At 37.1% G+C, this 26,025-nt stretch overlaps 1 protein-coding gene and 1 long non-coding RNA gene across 12 annotated transcripts in view; both read right to left on the reverse strand.

Annotated features, from left to right (window-relative positions):
* The window catches only part of LOC145150350 (uncharacterized), a 28,621-nt gene extending 13,618 nt beyond the window's left edge, over window positions 1-15,003 (reverse strand). For 2 of the 11 annotated variants that reach the window (XR_013731221.1, XR_013731215.1), the window contains exons 1-5: window positions 14,769-15,000; window positions 14,615-14,665; window positions 14,335-14,429; window positions 12,291-12,360; window positions 11,977-12,062 (exon numbers count right to left, since the gene is read on the reverse strand). This is a non-coding gene — a long non-coding RNA (uncharacterized LOC145150350). Of the gene's footprint in view, window positions 1-995; window positions 1,226-1,298; window positions 1,503-6,375; window positions 7,142-7,227; window positions 7,279-7,529; window positions 7,955-9,613; window positions 11,488-11,976; window positions 12,063-12,290; window positions 12,709-14,334; window positions 14,465-14,614; window positions 14,666-14,768 lie in introns of those variants that run through there. The other 9 variants (XR_013731185.1, XR_013731209.1, XR_013731233.1 and 6 more) reach the window with 9 other exon arrangements.
* Window positions 15,004-15,197: 194 nt separating this feature from the next.
* On the reverse strand, window positions 15,198-25,763 carry LOC145116716 (uncharacterized). Its single transcript, XM_079053046.1, has 8 exons — window positions 25,716-25,763; window positions 25,568-25,649; window positions 25,197-25,321; window positions 17,087-17,228; window positions 16,489-16,992; window positions 16,270-16,401; window positions 15,714-16,177; window positions 15,198-15,610 (listed from the first exon to the last, which is right to left on the reverse strand). Exons 1-8 carry the CDS (start codon window positions 25,761-25,763, stop codon window positions 15,347-15,349), a joined length of 1,761 nt encoding a protein of 586 aa, XP_078909172.1. The 3' UTR covers window positions 15,198-15,346.
* Between the last annotated feature and the right edge of the window lie 262 nt (window positions 25,764-26,025).

Below are 26,025 nucleotides of genomic sequence, written 5' to 3' on the forward strand. Positions count from 1 at the left end.
AGTCGGGTGAAACAGACCGACGGGTAAGTCAAGCACCCCAGAATGGCTTGACCTGGGTAAGTCAAGCACCCTAGAATGGCTTAACCTGGGTAGTCAGGCACCCCAGTACTGCCTGACAGTATGTATTGTGTATGTGTGGTGCGATGGGGAAACTCACTAAGGTTCGTGCTTACAGTTTACAGTTTTGGTTTCAGGTACCTCTTCAGCGAAGGGGAAAGAGCTGGCGCGGTAGCGGCACATCATACACACACGCGTTGATTTTCCGCACTTGAGATATTTTGGGATTGTACTCTGACATGTTGCTATTATATGTTTTGGGTTTTCAGACATGATACATTAATTCACAAAATGATATATTGTTACGCAGTTTTCTTATGAATGTTTTATAATCCGTTAATTAAAATGAAATTTTTTGGACTCGAAATTTGGGATGTTACACTTGTAACCCAGGATCAGGTTGTATTCCAGCTCGGGGTCAGTTGGTCGTCGGGATTGGCGACAACAGTTCAGCGCTGGTGAGCGCGGGTGAGTCGAGGTGGCATAAGTATCTTGTGAGATCTGATTCGCCTTGGATCTCTTGTATCGGGCGGTAAGGATTGATTGTACGATCTATTGCACTTTTGGGATTGGAGACTATGCCTTGGGAGTAGTTTGTAGCCCGGTATAGGGCAGATAGGGATGAGCAAACGGACCGGGGAACCGGCCGGAACCGGTCCCGGAACCGGAACCGGAACCCGATGGAACCGGTCGGGCCGAGACCGGTACTATAATTTTGTGAATTTTTGGAACCGGGACCCGGTAAGAACCGGTCATTGGAACCGGCCCAAAACCGGGAACCGGACCGGATAGTCTTTACAAAAAACCCCATTTAATTAGAATTTTTGCTTCTTCACAAGTGACATGGATGGTACATATAGTTTCAGAATTTGCAGTGATCATTATAACTTTAGAAATCATATCATTTATAATTTTAGAAATAATTACTTGATTTTCAGAATGCGTATCCTACATGCAATTATGTGAGTGCATCCTCAATAACAAATGTATATATTATATATACATGTACATCAAAAATAGCCCTACTAAAAAGTTAGATTAAAATGATGTGTTCTTTCAACGAGTGTTGTGATTCCATCCCAACGTGAGCTTCTTTTGTTTCCAACTACTTGTAATGGTTCCGTTAAACCACCCTTCTGTCCTTCATGCTGCTCCCAAGTGCCTCTCCCTGTATCATGTAAAACAGGATCAGCTTATCTTTTTTACCTTTGGACTAAATATAAACAAGTGTTTATGCTTACCTCCTTCCAGCCCATGTTTTCTAGCATCCGTCTAGTATAACTACCAACTCCAAATGAGATATTCAAAGCTTCAGCTGCAGCATCTTCTGGAGTTTCAAAAACAGGAGATAATAACCCACCGAAGCACACCGAAGCACGACTCGGCGACTCCAAGTCAAGAAGATACGAACCCTACCAGCGACCACTGCTTATAAATATCATATCCTAAATACACCAAAGAGTTATATTGAGTAATGGTGTGGGAAAGGAACTGGTCTTATGGAATCATAAAAGCCAATTGTTAAGCCAAACATGAATGTCAACTTTCGTGTACGTTATTTCAATATTATAATAGTGCATGGGCCATGTTCTTGATAGAAGCAATTCAGCCTTATAATAACTAAAGTTAAAATATGCAGGCAAGCCATTATTCTTTATGTATATCCGTATATGTATATAAGCAACATAAAGATAAGAAGTTCAGATTTAAGATAACCATTGACGTATTATGATATGTATATAAAAATCATAACAGTTTTACATTTATGTTATTGATCTTCGAGCTTATAATCACATTCAATAACCGGACATAAACCGAAACCGTAACCCCAAAATACGTTGCTATTTCTCGAAGACCAGTTCCGAAATCGAAAAACCGGCAAAAACCGGAACCGGTAGAATCGCCGGGCCGGTTCGGTTCTTGATTTTGGCCAAAGCCGGTTCCCGGTTCGGGTCCGAGTCGGGCCGGTTCCAACCGGTTCGGTCCTTTTGCTCATCCCTAAGGGCAGAGGTTGCTTCAGCTACTGCAGTTCAGTTGTGGATGATTGAGCTGGTGAGTGAGTCAGGGTGCGAGACCCTAAATGATATTATTTCTAGAGCCAAGGGCAGGAGATTTGTTGGAGCACTTTGGGAAGAAGGGTATTATGTGGGAGGTCTGTGGACAGGGTCCCACAGTATGGTTATTCATCGTTGTCAGGATTCAGTAGTTCAGTAACCGTTATTGATTGGCAGAGGAAAGCGCCAAAGGAAGTAACTCGTTGTTGAGATGTTAGTTGGAGCATCTACCTTTTGGACTTCAGGATTTGAGTGTGGGATCATTCAAGTTTTAGGGACTGTCGGTTTCACTGGGATTCAGGAAGTGTTCAGCTAGTTCTTAGAAGTGTGTGATCACTTGTGGTTGGCGGGTAATGGAGCCCTAGTTGGAAAGAGTTGGTGGTCATCGGATCGATCGTTGGAAAGTGATAAGGATTGGGAATTCTCAAATTTTCATGTATTGTGAAGACTTGGTTGAATCTAAGTGGGGGAGAATCATCCCGGAATGCAGAAGCATGATCGGTTTTGAAACTGGGATAGGTTTCACATCGTTTTCAGGAAGGAAGACAACCCTAGTGGCTGCTTGGTTTGAGTGTTGTGTGAGTTGGGAGTTCGGTAAAACTCTGCAGCATGTGAATCGCGTCTTCTCGGTGCTTGATAGCAGAACTTTGGGAAACCAGGTTGGGATTCTAGCCATTAATTGAGTTCGGTTGTGTGTCAGGTCGAGTGCGTGTTCGACCGGTATGGAAAGTGTTGTAAGACTACGGGTGTAGCCGTAGCATTCACCAGGTTGGCAGATAGTGCGAGAAGTGTTGTAAGTCTGCGGGTGTAGCCGTAGCATTCACCAGGTTAACAGATAGTGCTAAAGTGATGTAAGTCTGTGGGTGTAGCCATAACATTCACTAGGTTGGTAGATAGCATGAGCGCGTTGTTAGGATGCGAAAAGGACAGTAGTACCCACCAGTTTGGGTGTAGCAGTGAGGATATGGAAATCCACGGATGGGTTTATGGGTTTCCCCCGAGGGATTAGACCTGGGTAAGCCAGTGATAAGACTGTAGGAACATCACTACAGTTATGAGACCAAGGAAGCAATGGATTGCTTAAGGTTGTTTGTGATATAAGTCTACCGTTAGCCAGGTAACAATCACTTTTAGCCTTGGATTTGGTGACGTCAAGATTTGATGCATGGATCCGATCGGTTGGAGCAGGAGGTTGTTAGAGTCGCAGTGGCATGACAACTAGTGGCAACTAGTTCCAGGGAAGGATTTCGTTTGGAAGTCGTGTGAGACAACTATGTGGGAGTCCTTTAGCTCCGCGACCGGGCCGAAACCCGGTATTTCAGATGAGTGTTACTCGGTTGCGACGAATCAGAGGATTTGGATGAGATGCAAGGATAGGTCCTTGGATTCCAAGTTACGGGTTAGACCCGAGTTATGTATATAGTGGTATTCCAATCTAGGGTATTCCATCGCGAGGATGACCGAACCCTATGATTGAGTGGAACTGACGTGTTTGGTATTCCAACCCGAGGGTTGATTGGACCAAACATGTGCGTGATACGAGGGTATTCCATCCTAGGGATGACTGGACTCGTCGTAGGCATGCCTGGTATTCCAGCCCGAGGCTGATTGGGCCAGGAATGAGTATTTGTGCTTATGAGCCGGTTATTATATGTATGTGGTTCGGGAACTAAAGGATCATAGTTAGCAGTGTGGGATTTGTGATTCTGTTTTCTAGTGGGAACCTGAGGTTATCAGAAGTTGAGTAGCCAGTTGGGAGTAAGTGCAATGCATTCGACGATGATCCAGTGTGGGCAGTCTGTCAGGGAGCTAGACCATCTCGAGACTTCATATTACGGATCGAGTAAATGTGATCATATTGCAAGGGATTCGTTTATTTTCAGATTTTAGAACCCTGCGAGGGTTGGTTACGGTTGCCTTGGAAAGGCCAGAGTTATGCTCGGGATTGTAGTTCAAGTTGTTTGGCGTGTAAGGAATGAGAAGAAACGATTTCGAGGACGAAATCAAATTTAAGTGGGGGAGAGTTGTAACATCCCATTTAAAATAGAATAATTAAATAATAAATCCGGAACCCCGAGATGTAATTTTATTATTATTTTATAGCCAAAATCAAATAATAATTAGCGAGGTGTTGGTTTCGGGGAGCCAAATGAGATAATTTGGATTTTCGGGGGTTAAAGTGTGATTTCGGGATTTATTTTTTTAAAGATTTTCAGAAGGCAAGGACTGTTTGGTAAGATTGGGACTTAAATTGAAAAGATTTTTGAAAGTTGGGGGCTGAATGGGAAGATTTGGACTCATGTTGAAAATAATTCAGGGAGGAAGGGTCATAGTTGTAAACTTGGCTTAAAGTTTGAAAATAAAACACGGGACTTAAACCCGTGTCTTCCCCCTTCGTCGCATTTGGAGAACCCTAAATCTAAGAGACCATTTTTGGAGCCTCCACCATTGCTGAAGACAGGCTCGGCCGTCGGCTGCTTCGTTGAGTCCAATCGCCGCCCCACTCCTCTACCACCTTGTCTCTCCAGCCGACGTTCCCCCATAACCCCCGATACGAGCCGTCAACTAGCCCCACCGCTGAGCTCCCGCTGTCGGCGACAGCAAAGACCACCGGGAAGGACGCCCTTCATTCCTCTTCATCTAGTGGTCGCCGGTATCACGTACGGACGCTGAATAACCATCGCCGCTGGCCGCTCCCATTGAAGACGAAGCTGATGCCGGTGATTTCCGACCGCCCTCACTTCTTTTCCATCCCGTAGCTGCCATGTTCCACCGCTCGATTGCTCTCGCTGTTGCTACTGCCGATGACGTGGCTGTACCGCTACCACCTTCTCCTTCGTTTAGTCGCCGCTGCTGCCCTTCTCTTGTGCCGTCGCCGCCTTACGCCACCAGATGAATGGCCGGACTCATCTACGAACAAGACGACGTGGTGGGTGTGATTTCTTCATCGGGAATGAGGGAAAAACCCACCATGGCCGCCAACCATGGTGGTTGATGCCTTGAAATCATTTCTGCCACCACCGGCCACCGTAGGGTGGTGGCTGTGTGTGTGTGAGAGTTTATTTAGTGTGTGTGTATGTGTGTTAACTGGGTATTGCATTGTAAAACTTGTACCCGTATCAGAATAATGAAAAGTCTAAACCACCACCGTAAGGTGGTGGCTGCCGCCACCGACCGCCGTGTCGGGTGGCGGTGTGCTTCGCCTTGGTGTGTTTGATTCGTCTGGGATGCATGAAACCCTAGTGGGCCCAATGAAGCCCTAATGGGCCCAAGGAAACCCTAATTGACCCAATAAAACTCTAAAGGGCCCAATAAGGCCCAATGTGACCTAAAAGCCCAACTAATGGACTAATGAACTAGTATTGGGTTGGAAAACCCTAATTAGGGTTTGGAAAACCCTAAAGGCATAAAACCCTAATTGTGGGAACCGTTTGGGACACACAAGAATTAATTATTAAACCTAAAATAATAATTAATAATCATTGACAAACTAGCTTAAGGCAATAATGGACTTAATGGATCAAGTCCTTAATGTATTAAGTCCTTAATGGGTTAAGTAAGAAACACTTAACCCTGATCGTCATTTCATGTGGAAAACCCTAATTTCACTTGGGCCTTGAATTGGGCCTTTCTAGTGGGCTTTGGTGATTGGACTATTAATGGGCTTTCCAAGAATAAGTAAATGGACTAAATGATTGTATGGGTTTTAGGATAAGGCCCATGTGAGAGTCTTGCGCCCAATTTGGAAATTGGGCCATAGATGGGCTATATTTGGGCCTTTATGATTATGTGATATTGGACCATGGGAATACCAAGAGTTTGGCCTAGAATAATTGGAAGGGCCTAAAGGAAAGATCATGTAGAGGTATGGGCCCAATTTGGAAAATTGGGCCATATATTGGGCTTTGGCCCATTACTTGACTTTTGGGCCTTTGGAGTGTGAGTTAGACTTTGGGCTTGGAACCCAATTATTAATTGGGTATTGTTTGATGTTGAGAGTTCGGGAATCTGTCAACCAGCAGCTGGAGTTTTGTCTGCGGGACTTCAGCAGTGCCATGTGAGTTCTCCTCACTATATCAACAGGGTCTAAGGCACCAATGCCGGCCCTTATTGGATTTGTATCCGAGTTTCTTGCATGATATGCTTATTGATGTACATCCTGGTAGTTAGGATGGTGTTATGCTTAGTGACCTGGTTAGATCGGTATCCTGGTATATAGGACGACGCTATGTTAGTAACAGGTTAGGTCTGTATCCCGGTTATAGGATGTTGCTATGATTGATGATCTGTTAGATCGGTTTGACTGTTATATATGCTAACGTATGATATTATGTGCACATGTTGTTTGATTGGGGGTTGGGTTGAGGCGGACCTGCTTTGTGCTGAAGGCCAACATACCCAGGGCGGTCCGGATAGACTACAGGCCCAGGAGGGAATGTCAGTCCGACCAAAGGCCCGACGAGCGGTCCGGATAGGCTGTAGGCCCTGCGAGGCGGTCCAGACGTGCCGAAGGCTCGGAGAGCGGTCCAGATGGGCTGAAGGCCTGTGAGGCGGTCCAGTCAGGCTGAAGGCTCATTATGCATGCTGATTGTTATATGTTATGATTATGATTGTATGGCGTTGGTATCTTGGGGGTAACTCACTAAGCCTTCGAGCTTACATCTATCGATTATTGTTTCAGGTATTCTGATGATCGCGGGAAGGCGAAGGCGTGATCGTGCACCTCCTTACATTTTCATGATTGATTCTAGGGATACTCTAATGTTTAAATTATTTTGAAAACAAACTGTAATAACTTAATGGTTTAAATGTTTTAAAAAGTTTTAAATTTGGCATGATTTTTATGGGTGTTACATCCCACCAGTCACCATCCCATCTCTCATCCTCCTCAATTACATTTCTTTTCCATCTTCAGTAACATCGACGTCTTCACCATCCTTTTTTTGGTCATTTAACTCCGACGAACCAGCACCACAACCCGTTGTCTCTTCATCGAATTTTCCACCGCCACAACCCGATGCATCACAATCCTTACATGAAATGAAAATTGATACCAGAAAGAAAAAATGGAAAACCATATCAATTGAAAACCATAACTTGAAATGCAAATCAAAACCTGAAACTCTATTAACAACATTCTAAGCTTTAACTCATCAAACGGTGCCATCTGTATGGATTTCTCCAAATCGAATAAAAATCTAGCATTAGAAATATTGTCTTACCCCCTTTCAAGGTTGTAGAACTCGTTACTCGGTACCTGTTCGGCCGACTACCGAGTAGCGAGTACTCGGGGAGTACTCGGATTCGGTATATCATGTAGAAATATTTTTAGGGAAATTATATATGTCAAAATCATAAGTTAAAATCATAAGTTGATAGAAATATATAAAAAAAAATAGATATATGTGAATACACAAAAACTAAAAAACACATAATGGTCTCACTTCATGAATAATTACTGAAAAATTTAAGATATATATGTTGTAATAATCACATGTGTGTTAAATAATAAATCATTAAGTATATTATACATATTAATCACCAAGTTGACCGAGTTTTACAACATTGCTCAGTTCAGTAAGGGGCCGATCGGGGAGTACTCGGGATTCTGTAACTCGCATCGGTAAGGGGCCGAGTAGTGAGTACTCGGAGGAGTACTCGACCAACTCGGCGATTTTTACAACACTACCCCCTTTTGTAGAAACAATTTGTCGATTATTATCAATTCAGGGGAATCAAATTACATCATAAGAGAACCGACAACATTCTGGATTTGATTTCGGATACTTTAAGAGAACCAAAATCAATTGATTTATCTGCCATCGTTGTGGATTTTAAAATTCCTATAATACATGGAGCAAGAACAATGTTATCGATGTAGATAAAAGTTACTTTTATTTTTTGTATTTTAAATTCTTATAATACATAGAGTAAACTTCGTTGAAGCTGGTTTTCTTCTTCATGTTGTTGGTCTCAATTTATGATACTTTTAGTCTCTAGTAAATTTGATTTTTTATATTTAATATCTTAAATAATAAAAGTCTATAAAACGACGATGTGTTTTTTTTCATGTCAAATCTAGAGTTTTTTTTTTTTTTTTTTACCAAAGTAGTGTATTTTTAAAATATATTTACCAAAATGGCATGGTTTTAAAAATACTTACAATTAAGTTAAGTTTATACCAAATCAAAATTAGATGGTAAAATAAAAAAGAAAAAAATTTGACTTATCAGAGTAATTAATTTTTCGGTTTGTTCACATTTGGGTAACTATTTTTTTTTTTTGTACACATCTAGGTAACGAACTTTTTGGAAGTTTCACATATGACCATTATGACCGGATGTACCCTGCTATAGCCAGTCATAATGATTATATGTGAACACTTACAAAAAGTTTGTTACCTAGATGTATACAAAAAAAAAAAAAAATTTGTTACCCAGATGTGAACAAACCGAAAATTTAATTATCTTAATAAGTCAATTTCCTTTTAATATATAATTAAAATTTTGAAACTTGATTTTCCAATGAAAGTATAAGAATAGTGTCATTTATAAACGACTTACTCTATGCCTACAATAATATTTAGGAATTATTATTTTTCATTAAAAAGCTTGTCTTTTTCTTTTCACATATTTTTTGGTTCCAACTGTTCATAAAATCTCTCTCTCTCTCTCTCTCTCTCTCTCTCTCTCTCTCTCTCTCTCTCTCTCTCTCTCTCTCTCTCTCTCTCTCTCTCTCAATGTTAAGTATCATAAATTACAAACTAACTATATATTTTACACATATATTTAATTTATTAATTTGTATAACATATACAATAATTAATAATAATGAGTATTATCAATACGATTTTTGAAATACAATTTAGCACTTAGCTTATTCAATTATGAAATACAATACTTTTAAATATGGTTTCTATGTGTAATTTGTTAAAACAAAATTATGATGCTTACGTTTATGTTATGAGAAGATGGTTTAAAAAGAAAATGACAACCCAAATTTCAGTACTTCTAAAAAGAGATACAAAGAATATTCCTGAATAAAAGAACAAAACTACACAACCTGAGATACATAGAGTTTACATGAAAGAATCGACTATAAACTTTAATAATAAAAAATAAGTTTCAATACATATTCTTAAAACAAAATCTTTATCACACAACAATAATAACAACTACTACTACTAGACGTCTAGACCCTTGGATTTTGATAATAAAGCACTTGTTTCTTGGGCTTAAAGAGATACCTAGACCCATACGTTGAAATAAACACGTCTTTCACAAGAGGATATTGTAGTTGAGCATACGAAACAATAGGTATAAGCGCAACCACACTAATGAAGATTGCAATGACAATAAACTTGTGACGATATATCACAAAGAAACTAACACTAAAAGAAAACATCATGGTCACTATGGAAAGAAAAAGCATGGATAGACCTACCAAAAGCTTTTTCGGTAATGTTTCAAGAAAATCCTCTTGAGCATAACGAGATGTGAGGATTGATAAAAACACAAGGATTGAAGTGGAAGATAAGATTAAGGAAATGGCATCTAAGATGACAAATACTAGGAATGCATAAGATCTTTATCAAATCATTATGTGCTTTGTACATGTCTTTTACATCCAATGTCCGTGCACAAACTTTTTTAAAGAATGTGCAAAGGTCAATGATTGTTGTTGAAACATTCGTAGGCAAACCAGCTCGAACCCACAAAACTCTTAGACACATTTGTCTGCACGTGCATAACATCCAGATTGTGTTTTAGTTCTAAAGAAGACCAATAACTAAGCTCAAAGAAGATACTCTGTTTGGTCCAGTTTAACTCTGACTCTGTACGTTTTCTTTTCACACCCCCACCATAGCTAGGATGTTTCCCTGGAATACGATCTGGGAGACAGTCTAGTTGCTATAATATTGTTGCATTACCGAATCGTCGGGGAGGCTTTCTCGACTCTTTTTTGCCATTAAACAACAAACTCTCCCTCCATTTGTGCTTGCTATGCAAGAATCTTCTATGACCAACATAAGCTATCTTGTTGGTTATACGACATGAAGGTGTGTCTTTATTGCAGGTAGAACAAGCTTTATAACCTTGACCACTCCATCCAGACAAACTGCTACGAGCAGGATAATCGTTGATAGTCCATAATAGTGCTGCATGCATTGTAAATATAGTGTTAGTTGTTGCATCTCTCATTTGCACTCCTTCGTCCCATAACATTTTCAACTCGTCTACCAAAGGCCTCAAGAAAACATCAATGTCCTTCGCAGGTGATTTAGGGCCAGGAATTAGCAAAGTCAACATGAAAGAAGACTCTTTCATACATAACCATGGTGGGGTATTGTACGTTGTCAATATTATCGGCCACATACTATACGACTGATTCATGTTGCCAAATGGATTAAAGCCATTAGCAGCCAAACCCAAGCGAACGTTCCTAGGTTCATTGGCGAACTCAGGATAACACTTATCAAATTCTTGTCATGCCTTCCCATCAACTGGATGATACATCTTACCATCATTTGACCGCCCTGTATTATGCCAAATCATGTCTTTTGCCGTGAATCTAGAACTATACCTTCGACGAAGCCTGGGAGTCAAAGGAAAATAACGCAACACTTTTTGTGCCACTTTCTTCCCGTTGTGTTTTTGTCAACCCATCTGCTCTCGTTACAAATAGGACAGTTCTGCATCGACTCATTCTCCTTCCAAAACAAAGCACAATCATTAACACAAGCATGTATAGATTGATATCCTAACCCAATTTTTTTCAGCTTCTTCTTAGCTTCATAGTGTGAAAGCTGGAATCGCATTTTCTTTTGGGAACGCAACTCTTAAAAACTCTAAAAGTTGGTCCATCGAACTGTCTGTCCATTTATTGATGGCTTTCATGTGCATCAGTTTTGCTACAAAGTTTAGGGAAGACATCCAGCTACAACCAGGGTATAACTCTGTATTGGCCTCTTTAAACAATGCATCAAATTCTGGGTCTAAACCAATTCCTTCTCCATCAATATTTCCTTCATGTGTATTTTCCTCTTCCATAACATCATCTATTGCATCAAACATTTCATTTGTTGTTGTAGTATGATTTTTAGGAAACCAAATGTTGTCTAAATCTGAAGAAGGATATTCCTCCCCGTGATGAATCCATATACGATATGATTGAAGAAATCCACGGTCATGTATGTGGGCATAAACTGTAGTCACAATTTGTCGATACATATTCACACAATCTCAACACGGGCAACATGTTTTTCCTTCACTATCGACATGGTTCTTTGCAATCTCTATAAAGTTTCTAAGACCTTTTAGGAATTCTGGAGAGCTCCGATTTGACAGTGTAATCCAACTCTTATCAATTGTCATAACTGTTTGATTATCAAGAATTAGATTGTATGTATAGTAAATATATAACTAATTTGTTTTTATTTAGGATTTATTTTTCATATTCTTCATATTATATCATCTTACTTGTATTGCTTTATTTTTTTTATAGCATTCTACTTCTACTTGTATTGCTTTATTTTTTTTATAGCATTCTACTTCTACTTGTATTGCTTTATTTTTTTTATAGCATTCTACTTCTACTTGTATTGCTTTATTTTTTTATAGCATTCTACTTCTATTATACCTAAACAACTTGAATGTTTATACTTAGTTGTCTATATCTGATCTGATTCAACATACTTTGTGTGCTTAATCCGTGTTAAGTTATATATCATACTTTGATAAAACTAGCAATTATAGCAAGAAATAGCATTGTACTTTGATAAATTATTGTAAATGAAGACCATTATTATTACTGTATCACTTGTACTTCTTCTCAAATAGTAAGGGATTATATCATCATCACATACCTGATATTGTCCTTGAATTTGACTTTGACTTTGAATTTGACTAGTCCTTAGTCAGCTGTCCAACTCAGCTCAACAACTTCTCTTTCCTAGATGTCAACAACATGATATGTTAAGTATCATGACTTATAAAGATTAGAGACCTAGTGTGTTAAGTATCATGTCTGATTAAAAAGTATCAATTCCAACAATATATAAAGCATCAGTTAGACATTTACAAGAACATCCAAACACCATAAGGATATTTCATATGCATAATGATGTATATGATAAAGCACAAAAAGAGTAGAGAAGAATAAAAGAAAGAAGAAAATTACCCGATATTTCCAAACGCTGCAACTGGAGTTGTTGTTGTACCTGTTCAGACTGCCCTAATTGCTGCTTCCCCTGCCCGATATTCACCAAACACACTGATTAATGCTTATTGCAAGATTGGAGATATGAAGTCTGCTTTAAAAGTTAGAGGTACAATGTAGCATTTGAAGTATGTTTATGAAGAGCTTGAAGGTTGATATAATTGAAGTGAAGAAATGTTGTGGTGGTATTATGGAATCAAAGCTGAAATTACTAAAAAAGCTGAAATTAGTATTTGCTTCCACTTTTTATAACGATCAAACCCTTCCACTTTTTCTGTGTTATTCAAAAGTAGGTAAATGTTACCTACAACAGGTTGTTGGCACTATCATGCTTCAGTAATCATTTGAAACTATTTTTCTTGGTGTAATAACATTTTTCCTAATTCACACATGTTCTTTTGTTAGTGCAAAAGTTTGAACCTGCTTGAATTTACTAAAGTTTAGCAATTAACTGTAAAATGTGATAGCATAAGCCGTGTGTGAACGTTTACATTAACAGAACTCTACTTCAGATCTGTGTTAGCATGCTAAAGATGTCACTTTTCAAATGATAATATGATATGACATTTAATGCTTCTTCCAGAATATATAACTTTGCTACTGTCAGGCATAATGTTCATGTTTTCTGCTTATTATATAAAGTATAAACTATAAAGGAACATTACATATTATCCATAACTTCATTATTGAAAAGAATCTGATGCATAAAATGTTCTTTCCCAAGGTCAATGCTAAATTCTGGTGAGTGCCATATGTTTTGCATATTGAGTGATATATTTAAACACATGTCTTATACTTTTGTATCTAATGAAACATGCCTGTTTATTCAGTAATGACTACAATTATAATGAAGAGTGTTCCTTTTTTTAGGTAATTGTTGCCCGTTCCATACGGTTTGACAAAGAGTGGCGTCTGTCAAATGAAGAAGAAGAGAGCAGGAACATCACTTAAAGCACAAGTGGAAGAAAAGAAACCCAAAGTAACAGTTAAACATGAGACATCTGAGGAGGAAGAATCAGAAGGTGAAGAAGAAACACAAGTAGTTGAAGAAGTAGAGGAAGAAGAAGAAGAAGAAGAAGAAGAAGTTGAAGAGGTAGAGGTTGAAGAAGAAGAAGAAGAAGAAGAAGAAGAAGAAGAAGAAGATGATGAGAGTTCTAAGAAGGAGGCTATTAAGAAGCTATTAGAGCCATTATCAAAAGCCAAGATCATCGATTTCATCAAAGAAGCAGCTTTGAGTGACACTTCAATAATGGCTACCCTCACCCAGACTGCTGAAATTACTTTTGATTATACCCAAAAGGAAAAGAAAACAGAAGCACAATTTTGGATAAAACTATGAAATTAAGTAGGTAAGAAGAGTATTATTTGACACTAACTTCAAAGATCAAGAAAGATGGTGACATAACAAGAAAGAATTACAAAGAAAGAATCGAATTTCAGAAATCGTGTATAGCTAAATTCACGTTGGATATGTTGTTTGTGTTATTATAAATAATGGAGTAATGATTGTACTTGAGGAACTTATAGAACATAGTTGATGTATAAAAGAAAACAGACGTCATCTCTTCCATGAAACCCATAACTTTTTTATTTCTAAACATGGGGAAAATTAAATTAAAAAAAAAAAAAAAAAAACTATAGTTTCAATGAATATCAGGGACGATATAAATCAAGACCCATGAAGGTATATACATGCAAGAGGAAGTTCTACAACTCGCAAGCAAAAATGGAGAAACAGTGCAACTTAAATGCCCAAACAGCTTCTCAGAACCCAGATCAGCAATTCCTTGATTTGAATCTAAAACTGAGACTTTATAAAGGGAATTTGCCCTTTATTATTACCGGATTGGAAAGCACTAGTGCTGGATTGACTGTTACAACAGTCAAAGATGGAGGTGAGAGTTGTTTGTTTGGTAGCATGGAATTGGAATGGAATCGTTGATTCCACTAGAATTGAAAAAAAAAAGCTGTGAATGCACCATAATTCAATCCAAGGAACTTGTACCCGAGATTTCCAATGCTATTGATAGGTTCCCAAAGCTGCAACTGGAGTTGTTGCTGTTGTTGTACCTGTTCAGACTGCCCTAATTGCTGCTGCCCCTGCCCGATATTCACTACGCTGATTAATGGATTTTCTTAAGCAAACATAAGAAATTATCAATGAGATATGAGAATAACAAAGGATTTCAACAATTGAAGTAAATTTGTAAATAACTATTGAAGTAAATCTGTGAATACTGTACATGAGAAAGCAATTGTGATTATCAATGCTGAAAACAAAATACCTTTTAATAAGCTGGGGAAATGTGGGAGCAAATCACGTCCTAAGAGAGCAACTAAGAGAGCAATTGTGAAATCATAGAAAATCAGGAGTTACAGATGGAGAAGAAGGAACAAAAAAACACACAAATATAGAGATGCTCATGAACTTCAACGAACCTGTACTGAAAGATAGAGATTTGCTTGAGTTCTAAGCCTTGAATGAACGAGAAATAGAGATGGAGGCGTTAGGGTTAGTGAAGGGGGGAAGACGGATCCTCAGACAAGCTATTCGATGAGCCCCCAAGCTCCCAGAGAAATCCGAGACCGGAGACCGGAGACGAACAAACGGAAAGGGATCCTAAGATTATAACCTATGGGGTCGATCTATCGTCCCTATACCCACAAACAAACGACATCGTTCTGAATTTCCCAGCTAAATAGATTAAAATATATATTTTTTGGAAAGCTATGGGGACAGACAGTCGTCCCTATATTTACCCCAAAACCCTTTATTCCCGTTAAACGATTAAAAAAATATGTTCTTTTCAATTTTTGTTATTTATTAGAGCGATATGTATAGATGTCTAAAGAACGCGCCAATCCCTTATTTTTCTCGCTTAACATGTTGAGAGTTGTCTCTGTATCTTAAAAAGTCAATAAAAAATGGTCAACTCTATAGCGACGATATGTCGTCCCTATAGGGAGCCTATAGCGACGACTAATGTCGTCCCTATAGAACTCGTCCCTATAGGTGTTTATTCTTGTAGTGATGGACTGTTGTGAAGAAACATAGGAAAGCCGGTTTTTTGGTCGTAGCCACCGGGAATTGTGTAAGGGACTGCAAATACTACGGTGGCTATTAGGGCGGCAGCCACCATGCATTTACTAGCGGTTCCTTTCATCCATTTCTCACCTTCGGTAACTAAAGGTTTGTGGTTTTCAGTGAATAGTTCATATGGTGTTAAGCCACTTTTGTTCTTTTTTTCTTTGTACAGAGGGGGTACCATAGACTCCACTTCCTACAACACAAACATATATAGGAGATTATGAATAGAATGAAAGTAAATCTCTAAAAATAAACCTGCATCTTTGTTATCGTTGAGAGAAATATCAAAAATGTACCTTGAACCATAATAGTTTATGTTGCAATTGGAAAGCTGCCCCTGACACATGTCGAAGTCGGGTTTTGTCTGTGTTCTTTCCAATCAAATGCAACATATTATTGCCTTGAGGATCCTTGAGAGGAACTATCAAAGCCTTCATTGAGCCTATTTCATATAACAAATTATAGATACTCTCGTGTCTATGCAGAACAGCAACATGAAAAATACTTTGATTGTTATCATCTGTCTTCCATATAAGATCAGGATATCTACGAATGAGCTCAACCAAAAATCTAGTGTTGCCCATTTCTGCAGCAACAAAGAGTGTTCGAGAGGGGTAATTTTTCTTTCCATCTATCATAACTTCGGGGCCTCTGAGTATTGCATCAATTTCAGGCTTCGGCTTCTCCTCCAAACTTGCCCAAATCTTTCTTAGTAATTGCATGGCTTTGCTGCCAGTTGGTTCCCCCTTCAAATGGAAAACTGCAAAAACCGAATAAAAATAAATAAGAGACCTAGCTAGATGAACTAAAAAAGCCATAAGTTTCCAACAAATTATGTAGAATTATGGATACTTGAATTGACGATTCTCCTCGTGAAATTTGGTTTTATTTCATTAAATGCACAAGGTTTTTGAGCCAAATACCCGAGTGCACTCCCGTTTCGAGCGAGTTCTGGGTGGGTTTCTAATATTTTAAGTGCGAAATCTGCAAAAGAATATTTAAAAATCATTTTAAATGACAAAAATGTATGTGCAAAAGCTATATTATTAGTAAAAAGTAAAAAATACGTACCGAAGAAATCCACCTCAATGGACTTCAAGAAAACCCAACTCCTATTCTCAGGTGTCCAACCAATACCTTTCATTTGCTGAGACTCTTCATAGAGATAATCCACCATTTCTAGGTTTCCAAATAATACAGCGATATAAAGTGACATCATTTGTTTGCCATTAGGGATTGTGGGCAGATTACTATTTTTGGCCACCATAATTTTAGCAATTTCGACATTTCCAGCTATAGCTGCCAAAGAAAAGGGGGTATTTCCGTATTTATTTTGAAGTTGCAAGTCAGACTTGCTCATTTTACCCACAAGGCGTCGCACGAATTCGATGCTGTCGCTGTTGTTATGAGCTGATGCTGCAACGTGAAGCGCTGTTTCACAATTTTCAGTGATGCTATAACGTAAGAGCTGATATTCATGATTATCAATGATTTGTTCCACAGCTTTCCAATCTGCTTTCATTGATGCTTCACATAGAGGGACACAAATATCGATGAAGTCCCTTCGTCTGTTAACTGTATTTCAAAAATATAGTGAATTAATTAATTAGTAGCTGAATTAGGTTAAGGGAGTTGAATTTATATATGATCGATCATGCTAGTTATATACCAGCAAGTAGATCTTGACAAGGAAGATCGTATTGTGTTGATGGCGGCGGTGGCGGTGGTGGTGGTGGAGGCTGTTGATGCTGCTCGATTATGCCATTTGGCTGACCCATTAGAACTAGCTTACGTGTGTTGTATATATTTCCCTGAAACAAAGAATCTTAACTTTTACGTAAAATATATTAATTACAAGGATCTAAAATCTTTAAATCTAAGATTATTGTTTTTATTTAGTACTCATCGCTTAATTGTTTGTATGAGTGCTTTCTTACACATGAGTTCTAGAGTTTTTGAATTTTAATAAATCTTCTTCCTTGTTTCGCGAGTCTACTAGGATTGATTTGAAGTCAAATAGATAAAATGTTTTGAAAAAGTTAATAACAGTATACCAATGTCTACGTTTCTCAACACACAGTTTCCTTCTTGTTTGTTCCACTGTATGAACGCTAATACTCGCCGGCGCTTACAAAAATGCTAGATCAACTAAAAGTCAATCTAATTTCTCTTTACTTTTCTTTGAATGCTATTGCACACAATACGCATTAGGCATTAAAAAAAAAAAAAAAAAAGACAGAGCACTTGTTCATGACGATTAATCACACGATTATTAGGTTAAAATCGCAGAATTGAATGCATTCTAAAACATTCAAACAAAATTTAGATTCAGGTCACAGCAAAATCACGGCCGACGAACATATATGACATACCTGTTTCAAATTAATTACGGTAGATATCTGTAGCAGCTTTGCTAGTACGTTGTGATGATTTCGAGCCTCACTACAAAATAAGAACTCAATAATAATAATAATAAATGGAATGATGAGAGGTGTTGCGAAAGAAGATCGAGAAGCTAATCAGTTAACAAATAGAAGTTGATGATGAAAAACGAAGAAGAAAAAGAGCTTCTGCTTCAAGAATGACTGAAACGATAAGGCTTTGTATAAGAAGATGAAGAATAACAATCCATGCAACCTGCTTGATTTAAAGAGCTAATTGGTACTCGCCATCGGAAAAGGAAAACACGCAGCTTCGAGGAAATGCAGCTGAACTGAAGAAGCCAAAAAGTTTATATTTTTTGGATTTATGAATATAATTGGTGTTTGAGTTTCTCGAATAATAGGTAAATCTATGTTATAAATGTTTCATAGAAACCTCTTCTTCTAACGCGTGAATTGGTCATTGTTCTAACGCGTGTGGTTATGGACCTTCTTCTTTCGTAATCACCCAATCACCCAATTCATGTATTCCAACATATTCATATAAAACGAGTTAATTTAAGTTCCACAATTGGAAATTTATAAATTATACCTGAAAAATATTGATCAAAATGTTTGAAAGTTATATTACTCAATATTTTGTAATTTAATCTATTATATATTTTTGAGAAAATTACAAAAATGGTAGCGTAATAGACACGTAAAGTCCAACTTTAATAAAATACACAAACTTGGTCCTTATGTTATTTGGATATTACAAACTTGGTGCGCCCGTGAGACCGCGTCAAAAAAACCCTCTTAAGTTTATGTAAAATGACATTTCTACACTTTTTTTGTTTTTTTTGTTTTTTTTTTTGACTTTTTTTTTCTAAATATATTCTTAAACTATATAGACCATTCTCTTTGTCATGACACACATCGAAGAAAACATAACTCCATATCATCTACATCTAATCAAGTTCATTCACTTTATAAGTGACTCTATTTCTTAGATGAAGTTCTTAACTCACCTTATTGAAACAAACCTCAAAAAGTACATTCACAGAAGATGAATATATGAGTTCAAGAACAAATGCATAAAAATAAAGAACAAACCCAGCTTTTCAATGCTTTATCAAACCCCAACAAAACTAGAAGAATATCATGAACAAACTCAAAAGAAGATCAAGAACCCTTCTTGAAACAAATCCAAAAAAGTATCTCTATATGCGCCATCAATTTCTTTTTAGATTCTTGAATATTAAAAAAACCCAAATACTCAATGTTAGGTGTGTCAAACCCAACAAATAATAGGGGTATGATATACTCCTAAGAACACTACTATATTGCACTAAAAGGTAATACAAGGCAAGCAGGGTCGATCCATAGAGACACGGGATAATTAGTCTATACCTCTTTGTGCAAGGTACTATGGTAACCAACAGTAAAGAGAGGGGTTTAGAATGAAATAATTAAAACAAACAATTAAAACACAAGTAATCAACTAAAAGAGTGAATTAAATTCAGAAATGGTAAGGACTCCAACCTCATGTATGACAACTTAGCAATGTGATTCCAAGATAACATGATATTTGCTCAATTCTATCTAAGTTGGTACTTGAAAGTGTTAACAAGCTCTAACATTTCCCATTCACCACGTTAATTAACCAAAACAAGCTCTTTGATTAACCCTAACCTTACTAACCTAATCTAAACACGCTCTTAGAATTAGATTGAAAGATTGCATTAAACTTTATGTGAATGTTCCCAACAACACCCAATACTCCTCACAAGCTCGGGAGTGTAAGAGTGTATGAATAAGATTTACACTAAATTCATTCAATAAAGATCAATTCAATGCTTGTTACTTGTTCAATTTCACAAAACAATTACGGATTTTGTAAAAGAGATAACTTGAATGACCTAACCCTAATTCAAATGGCTAATAAGAATCACAATTAGAATCAAACATTCGATTAAAGCAAAATCAAATTCATTAGATAGAAATTAAGAACAAACATCATGTCATATGATTGAAGTCACTACCAAGAAGTCAAAACATGAAATTTGAGAAACTAGGGTTCTAGCCACACATGGCTAGAACAAGATCACAAGTTAAAAGATGGAAATAATTCACAAATACAACTTACAAATAAGAGAAATAATATTTCCAAATGATAAATGATCAAATCCTTGCAAAAGCCTTCGAAACCCCCTCTCCAATAATGCTCTGATATGATGTCCCAAATGACCCAATTTCCGTAATATGAAAGATAGGAAAAACTGCCAAAAGTTGGTTTTTAGGTCGAACACGGCCCGTGTTGACTTGCACTAAACTGACACGGCCCGTGTTCAGCATGGTCAACACGGCCCGTGTTGATTTGCACTAAACTAACACGGCCCGTGTTCAGCATGGTCAACAGCTTCTTTTCTGGTCAACACGGCCCGTGTTGATTTTACAGTGTAAATCCAACACGGCCCGTGTACCCCTCTGACTCCAATTCCAAACTTGATTGTTCCAACTTTTCCGTTCTTCGCCCGATCATCCCGAAATCTTCACCAATGCTTCCCGGCACCTCCCAAAGCGCGTCCCAACCTCCGGTTTACTTGAAAAAGACATGAAAGTGTGCAAATAAGGTTGTTCTAGAGACTAACATGAATATGATGAAATGCAATAAAAATGAAGAATAACTATGCTAAATAGATGCATAAAAGGGGACTAAAAGGTGTGCAAAAAGGTGCATAAAATGCACCTAACACTCACAATTATACATCAGTAATTGTGTTTCACCTTAGCAAAACATCATCTCATCAGATCCATTTTGTATTCCAAAGAAAGATCATAACTTTCTTTTTGCCATTATCAACTTGTGGGGATCTTCGTTTTCCAGACCTCTAAAGGTTGGGAGTAAGTGGATGAGTCCGTATTTTAGTTCAAGATTTGTGGTTGTCGGATATGTGATGCAAATAGGTTGTTGAGTAACCTTTTTCCTCGCCCATTGACGAAGGGTTTGCTCGGGTGGTAGATTTGGAGGACCTTGATTCCCTCCATGGTTGTCTCTCATGGTATGAGTGGGAAATGAGGTTTCTGTGGGTGTAAAGTTTGGAATGTTATGAGTAGGCGAAGAGGGTTGAGTGGTACTTCTGGGTGAGGATGGTTGAGGTGAGAGTAAGAGAGTTTATGTTTCGGATGCGGATACACTTGAGAGGGGTATATCCACCCAAATGTTAATGACTGGAGGGGTAGATGATGAAGAAGTCCCGGAACCCGGTTGCCTCTTACGAAGCTTAGCTTGCTTCCGTAACTTCTTTGCAGTCTTCTCTATCTCTGTGTCAATTAGCAATGGTGTACCTGTACGAAAAGATCTAGGCATAAACAACTAGTAACACCGTGTCCCCGGCAACGGCGCCAATTTGTTAGGCGTGTCAAACCCAACAAATAAAGGGGTACTAAATGACTCCAAAAACACTGTTACTTTGAACTAAAAATGTAATACAAGGTAAGCAGGGTCGATCCACGGAGACACGGAACAAGAGCTTATACCTTTTTGTGTAAGGTACAAAAATGGTCATAAAAGTGTGTGTGTGGGGGGGGAGTTATATGCAATGATTTAAACAAGAAAATAAAGTAATGAGTAAATTATCAATTAAATAAAACAAATTCAAGATTTGTAAGGACTCTAACTCTATGCAAGACAATTTAGCAATGTGATTCCATGGATGAAATGATATTTGTTCAATTTTATCTAAGTTGGTACTTGGAAGTGCTAACAAGCTCTAACACTTCCCATTCACCACATTGTCAAATTCAAAACAAGCTCTTTGGAAATAACCTAACCTTCTAATTTAAGTCTAAACAAGCTCTTAGATAGAAATTAAAAGGTTGCAATGAGATTTATGTGAATGTTCCCAACAACACTCAATACTCCTCATAAGCTCGGGAGCATAAGAATGTGTGAATAAGATTTACATTAAATCCATTCAATAGAAATCAGTTTAGTGTTTGTTACCTAATCCAATTTACAAAACAATTACAGATTTTGCAATTAGATAACTTGAATGACCTAACCTTCATTCAAACGGCCAATAAGAATCACAACTAGAATCAAACATTCGATTGAAACAAAATCAAATTCACTAGATAGAAACTGAAAGCAAACATCAAGTCACATGATTGAAATCACAACTAAGAAGTCAATACATAAAGTTGGAGAAACTAGGGTTCTAGCCACTCATGACTAGAACAAGATCACAAATCTAGAAAATGAAACTAAATTTCTTACAAAATGAAATCCAAATGTTTCCAAGTGTTAATCAACTCCAAAATCCTATAGAAAATCGCCCAGAAAGCTCCCAAAATCGACAAACCAGAAAATGAAATCGGTTGCACTCTTTTAAGAAAGATGAAAAACTGCTTTTTAACCCACATTCATGTTTACAAGACCCGCGTAAATTGACACTGTCATTTACACGACCCGTGTAATTGAAAAAGTAGTCTGCTCAGATTGGTTGGGTCTTCAAAGTACGTTGCTGAAGTATGCTCGATTACACAGCCCGCGTAAACTCATGGCTATAGTTTACACGGCCCGTGTAATTCCCTAAAATGCCAAAATCTTCAATTCTTCAATATCTTCATCCCCGGTGCTCCGCAAGTCCTGAAATCTTGTCCACATCTTTTATTTACCTCCCTAAGCGAGATCCCACCTCCAAAAGTCCCTGAAATATCACAAAAGTGTGCGGGTGAAACAATATCATGGAAAATCCCGAAAAACATGTAAAATGCATGAGCTTAAGCCTAGATGCAATGCAAGTTTATGAAATAGAACTACAAAATGGGTACATGAAATGCGCCTAACAGAGGGATCGAATATCAAACTCTAACTGATATTGCTTTGCAAAGTTAGACTTAGTATACAGCCTAGCCAAGTGATCCCAAACCTCCTTTGTTGTGTCATACTTTGCCAACTGAGTACCAATAGAGTGAATAACAAAATTATTAATCCAAGTAATGATCTTGGAGTTATCAGTCTCCCAGGAATCCAATAAGGCTGCATGCAACCTTTTCATCTGTTGGTTTCTTCTAATTATCACATGTAACAATTCTCCACATAGTCTTGCCTCGGAAGAATTTCTTCATAACATAACTTCAATAGGCATAGTTCTTGCCATCAAGTTGGATACTAATTGATTGAATATAATCATCTCTCGGGCCATATTTCAATATCAGTCAAACGAGAATAACCAAAATAGCAGTAAATACGAATGGTAGCAGCAACAATCAATAACTCAAAATCAACAAAACCAACAGACGAATCGAAACCCTCGAAATCGTCGAAACGAAGAAATCAAATCAAACGGAATACAGATTCGAGCAATAAAACCATACCAAAAAACAAAAATACAGATGATCATCCGAGCTCTAATACCATGTAAACTAATAAGCCATAGAACGGCCAGAGTTTCGCATTATTATCAAATGAGAAGTACAAGATACAATGAAAGGAAAAGACATAATATATATACTAGCTAATTAGGGTTTTCTAGCAAATGAGCCAATATAAAACCTAATACAAAATAAAGCCTAAAATCTTATTAGGTTAACGGTTCTTTTGTATTCAGAATTCTAATTTAGTCATTTTAGTTTTCTAGAATTCTACATTTCTACTTTCATAGTTTCATTTTTCATTGAGTATTCGAATGATTATTGTTATTTTATTTTCAAAAATTATGCCTCATACGTAAAAAATTATATATAACTAAGTTATAAGTATTGTTATAACAATTATAATAGTATTAACGAATTCTGGCTATAAGTAAAAAAATTATATTTAAGGCCTAGTTTTAGTTTTCGTACAAAGCCCATAAATATGACATCTCAACGAATCCTTGCAAACCCTTGAACTAGGATGCAAATAATTCAGAGCTCCTAAGAATTTTTTTTTGAAACTTATAGAAACTATATTGAAAGCAAGTAACTAAATGAATGTTGGAAGTGCAAGAGTAATGCTAAAGGGTTTATAATTGCACATTAAAATTGTGCATTTCCAATGTTATAAAACTTTAAAGTAATTCCCATGATTTTGGATAGCATTAGTCATCTGTTGCAACACTTATTTTTTAATTGTACAACAGTAAAATTGTGCATTTCCAGTTAGCAACGCTGGGTGGAAACTGTACAACATTTATTTTTTAATTACCAGGTTGTGGTTGATGTTTGGAAGCTTGTTGCTCGGTGGTGTGCTTTGGTCTTTCTTACCACATTCTCTATCAAGAAAATGGCTTTCCTAGATTGACACGTGTCATCTTTTTGCTGTCAAGAAGCGTCGTCTGGAAGTGATTGTCCGATCTTCTTTTTGGTTTTTCTGGTGGTTTTGAAATTCCTTGCTTTTTGGTGACTTGGAGATCAAGAAAAATTCAATTTTTGATAGTATAGTACTTAATTGTTTTTCTTGGTTAAATAATCGAGATTCCAACTCCGTAGTAATTTGGAATTCTTGGCTTTTAAACTCCGTGTAAATTGTAATTTTTTATTTTTTTTTCTAGCATTTTGCTAGAATATTTAATATATGAATATGCAACTGTTAAAAAAAACTAGTCATTTGTTGCATGTGATAGTATGATACGAAGTAGGTTGATACCAGGGCCGGTCCTCAGGATTTAAATATCCTCAAATGCCTTGGACGAGCCGGAAAAAATAGCATTTATCGCTATTATAAGTTTTTCATTTTTAGGGTGCATTTGGTACAGAGAAATAGAATTGCAGCAGAGTATGGAAATGCAGAGAAAGAGAATTAAGCTAGAGAAATAGAATTGATTACACTGTTTGGTAGAACTGAGAATCCACTAGAGAAATGTTTTTGAGAATCATTTCTCTTGTTTGATTGTATTAAGCAGTGAAATGGAAATGTTTTGTTTTACCTTGCTTATTTTTTCTAAATAACATTTTTTTTTATTAAAGTTACAAATAGATCCAAACTAAAGAAATATTATCACATCACATAATAAATACAATATACCAACAAGAATAATGAAATAATAATAGAGTTGTTCAGTCATTAAACATAATATCAACACCAAATAAAGAATAATGAAGTTTACATAAAAACATGGAAAAAATTAATTGTTGGCATGCCTTGCACTCCAACCAATAAACATAGTATTAGCAAGAAGATCTCGACGGTCAGTCCGTCCCTGCGATGTCTCTACGATAGAAATAATGTTGTCATGTTCGTCTCCAAATTGTGTGTGATTTGCAGGGATTTCTTGATCAAGGGGGTCTTCGGTCATGGTTGTACGTATGAAATTATGCATCAAACAACATGCAGTGATTATGCGTGGCATAGATTCTATTGGATGGTATGCATTATCACGTAAAATAGCCCATCTAGATTTGATCAATCCAAAACATCGTTTTACTACGTTCCTTGCTGATGAGTGTCTCATCTTATATAACTCTTTAGCATTTGTAGGTGGTCGAGACCAATCATTAAGATAGTAACGTTGTCCGCGATAAGGTGTTAGAAAACCTTCACCATTTGCATAACCTGCATCACAAAAGTAGTATGTTCCTACAATAGATTCTACATATTTAGTTAGACTGTATTAATAATAATATTATGTAGCTTTATGTTTTATGTATATCATACCATGAGGTATTTTAAGACCATGTGGTCTACTAATAGCATCTCGGAGTACTCAACTATCTACTTCGAAACCCTCCCATCCCGCTAGTACATATATGAATTGAAGATCTCTCGAACACACTCCCAGTACATTAGTACAAATCTCACCCTTGCGTGTTCGATAAGGTTTTCTATTCGTTGCAAGGACTTTAACTTTGATATATGTTCCATCTAATGCTCCTAAGCAACCCTGTACATAAAACAAATTATTTATTAATATTGGAATTAAATAAATTTATATTAATTACTTACTAACCTTAAACCACCTCCACCTCTTGTCGGTTTCATCATCGGGTATTGGCATGGGCTTCGTATAGAATTCTTTATGTAATGTACATATCGCATCTAAGACTTGTTGGATTAGGTGTCTAAGCCCATAACTATATTTGGTATGTACTTGATTTGATTATGAGCATGGTTCTTTTGGGTTGCCTTCACTCATGCAACTTGATAGGATGACAAGTGGAGAGAGAGTAGGATTTATTATTTGAATAATAAAGTGGTACTCAGAATTATTTTATTAATATATTATAATATTAATATATTATTTGGAAATCATATTATTA

The sequence above is a fragment of the Lactuca virosa genome, chromosome 1 (assembly GCF_052849685.1).
Source record: "Lactuca virosa cultivar CGN04683 chromosome 1, Lactuca_virosa_CGN04683_v6, whole genome shotgun sequence".
Classification (NCBI taxonomy): domain Eukaryota; kingdom Viridiplantae; phylum Streptophyta; class Magnoliopsida; order Asterales; family Asteraceae; genus Lactuca; species Lactuca virosa.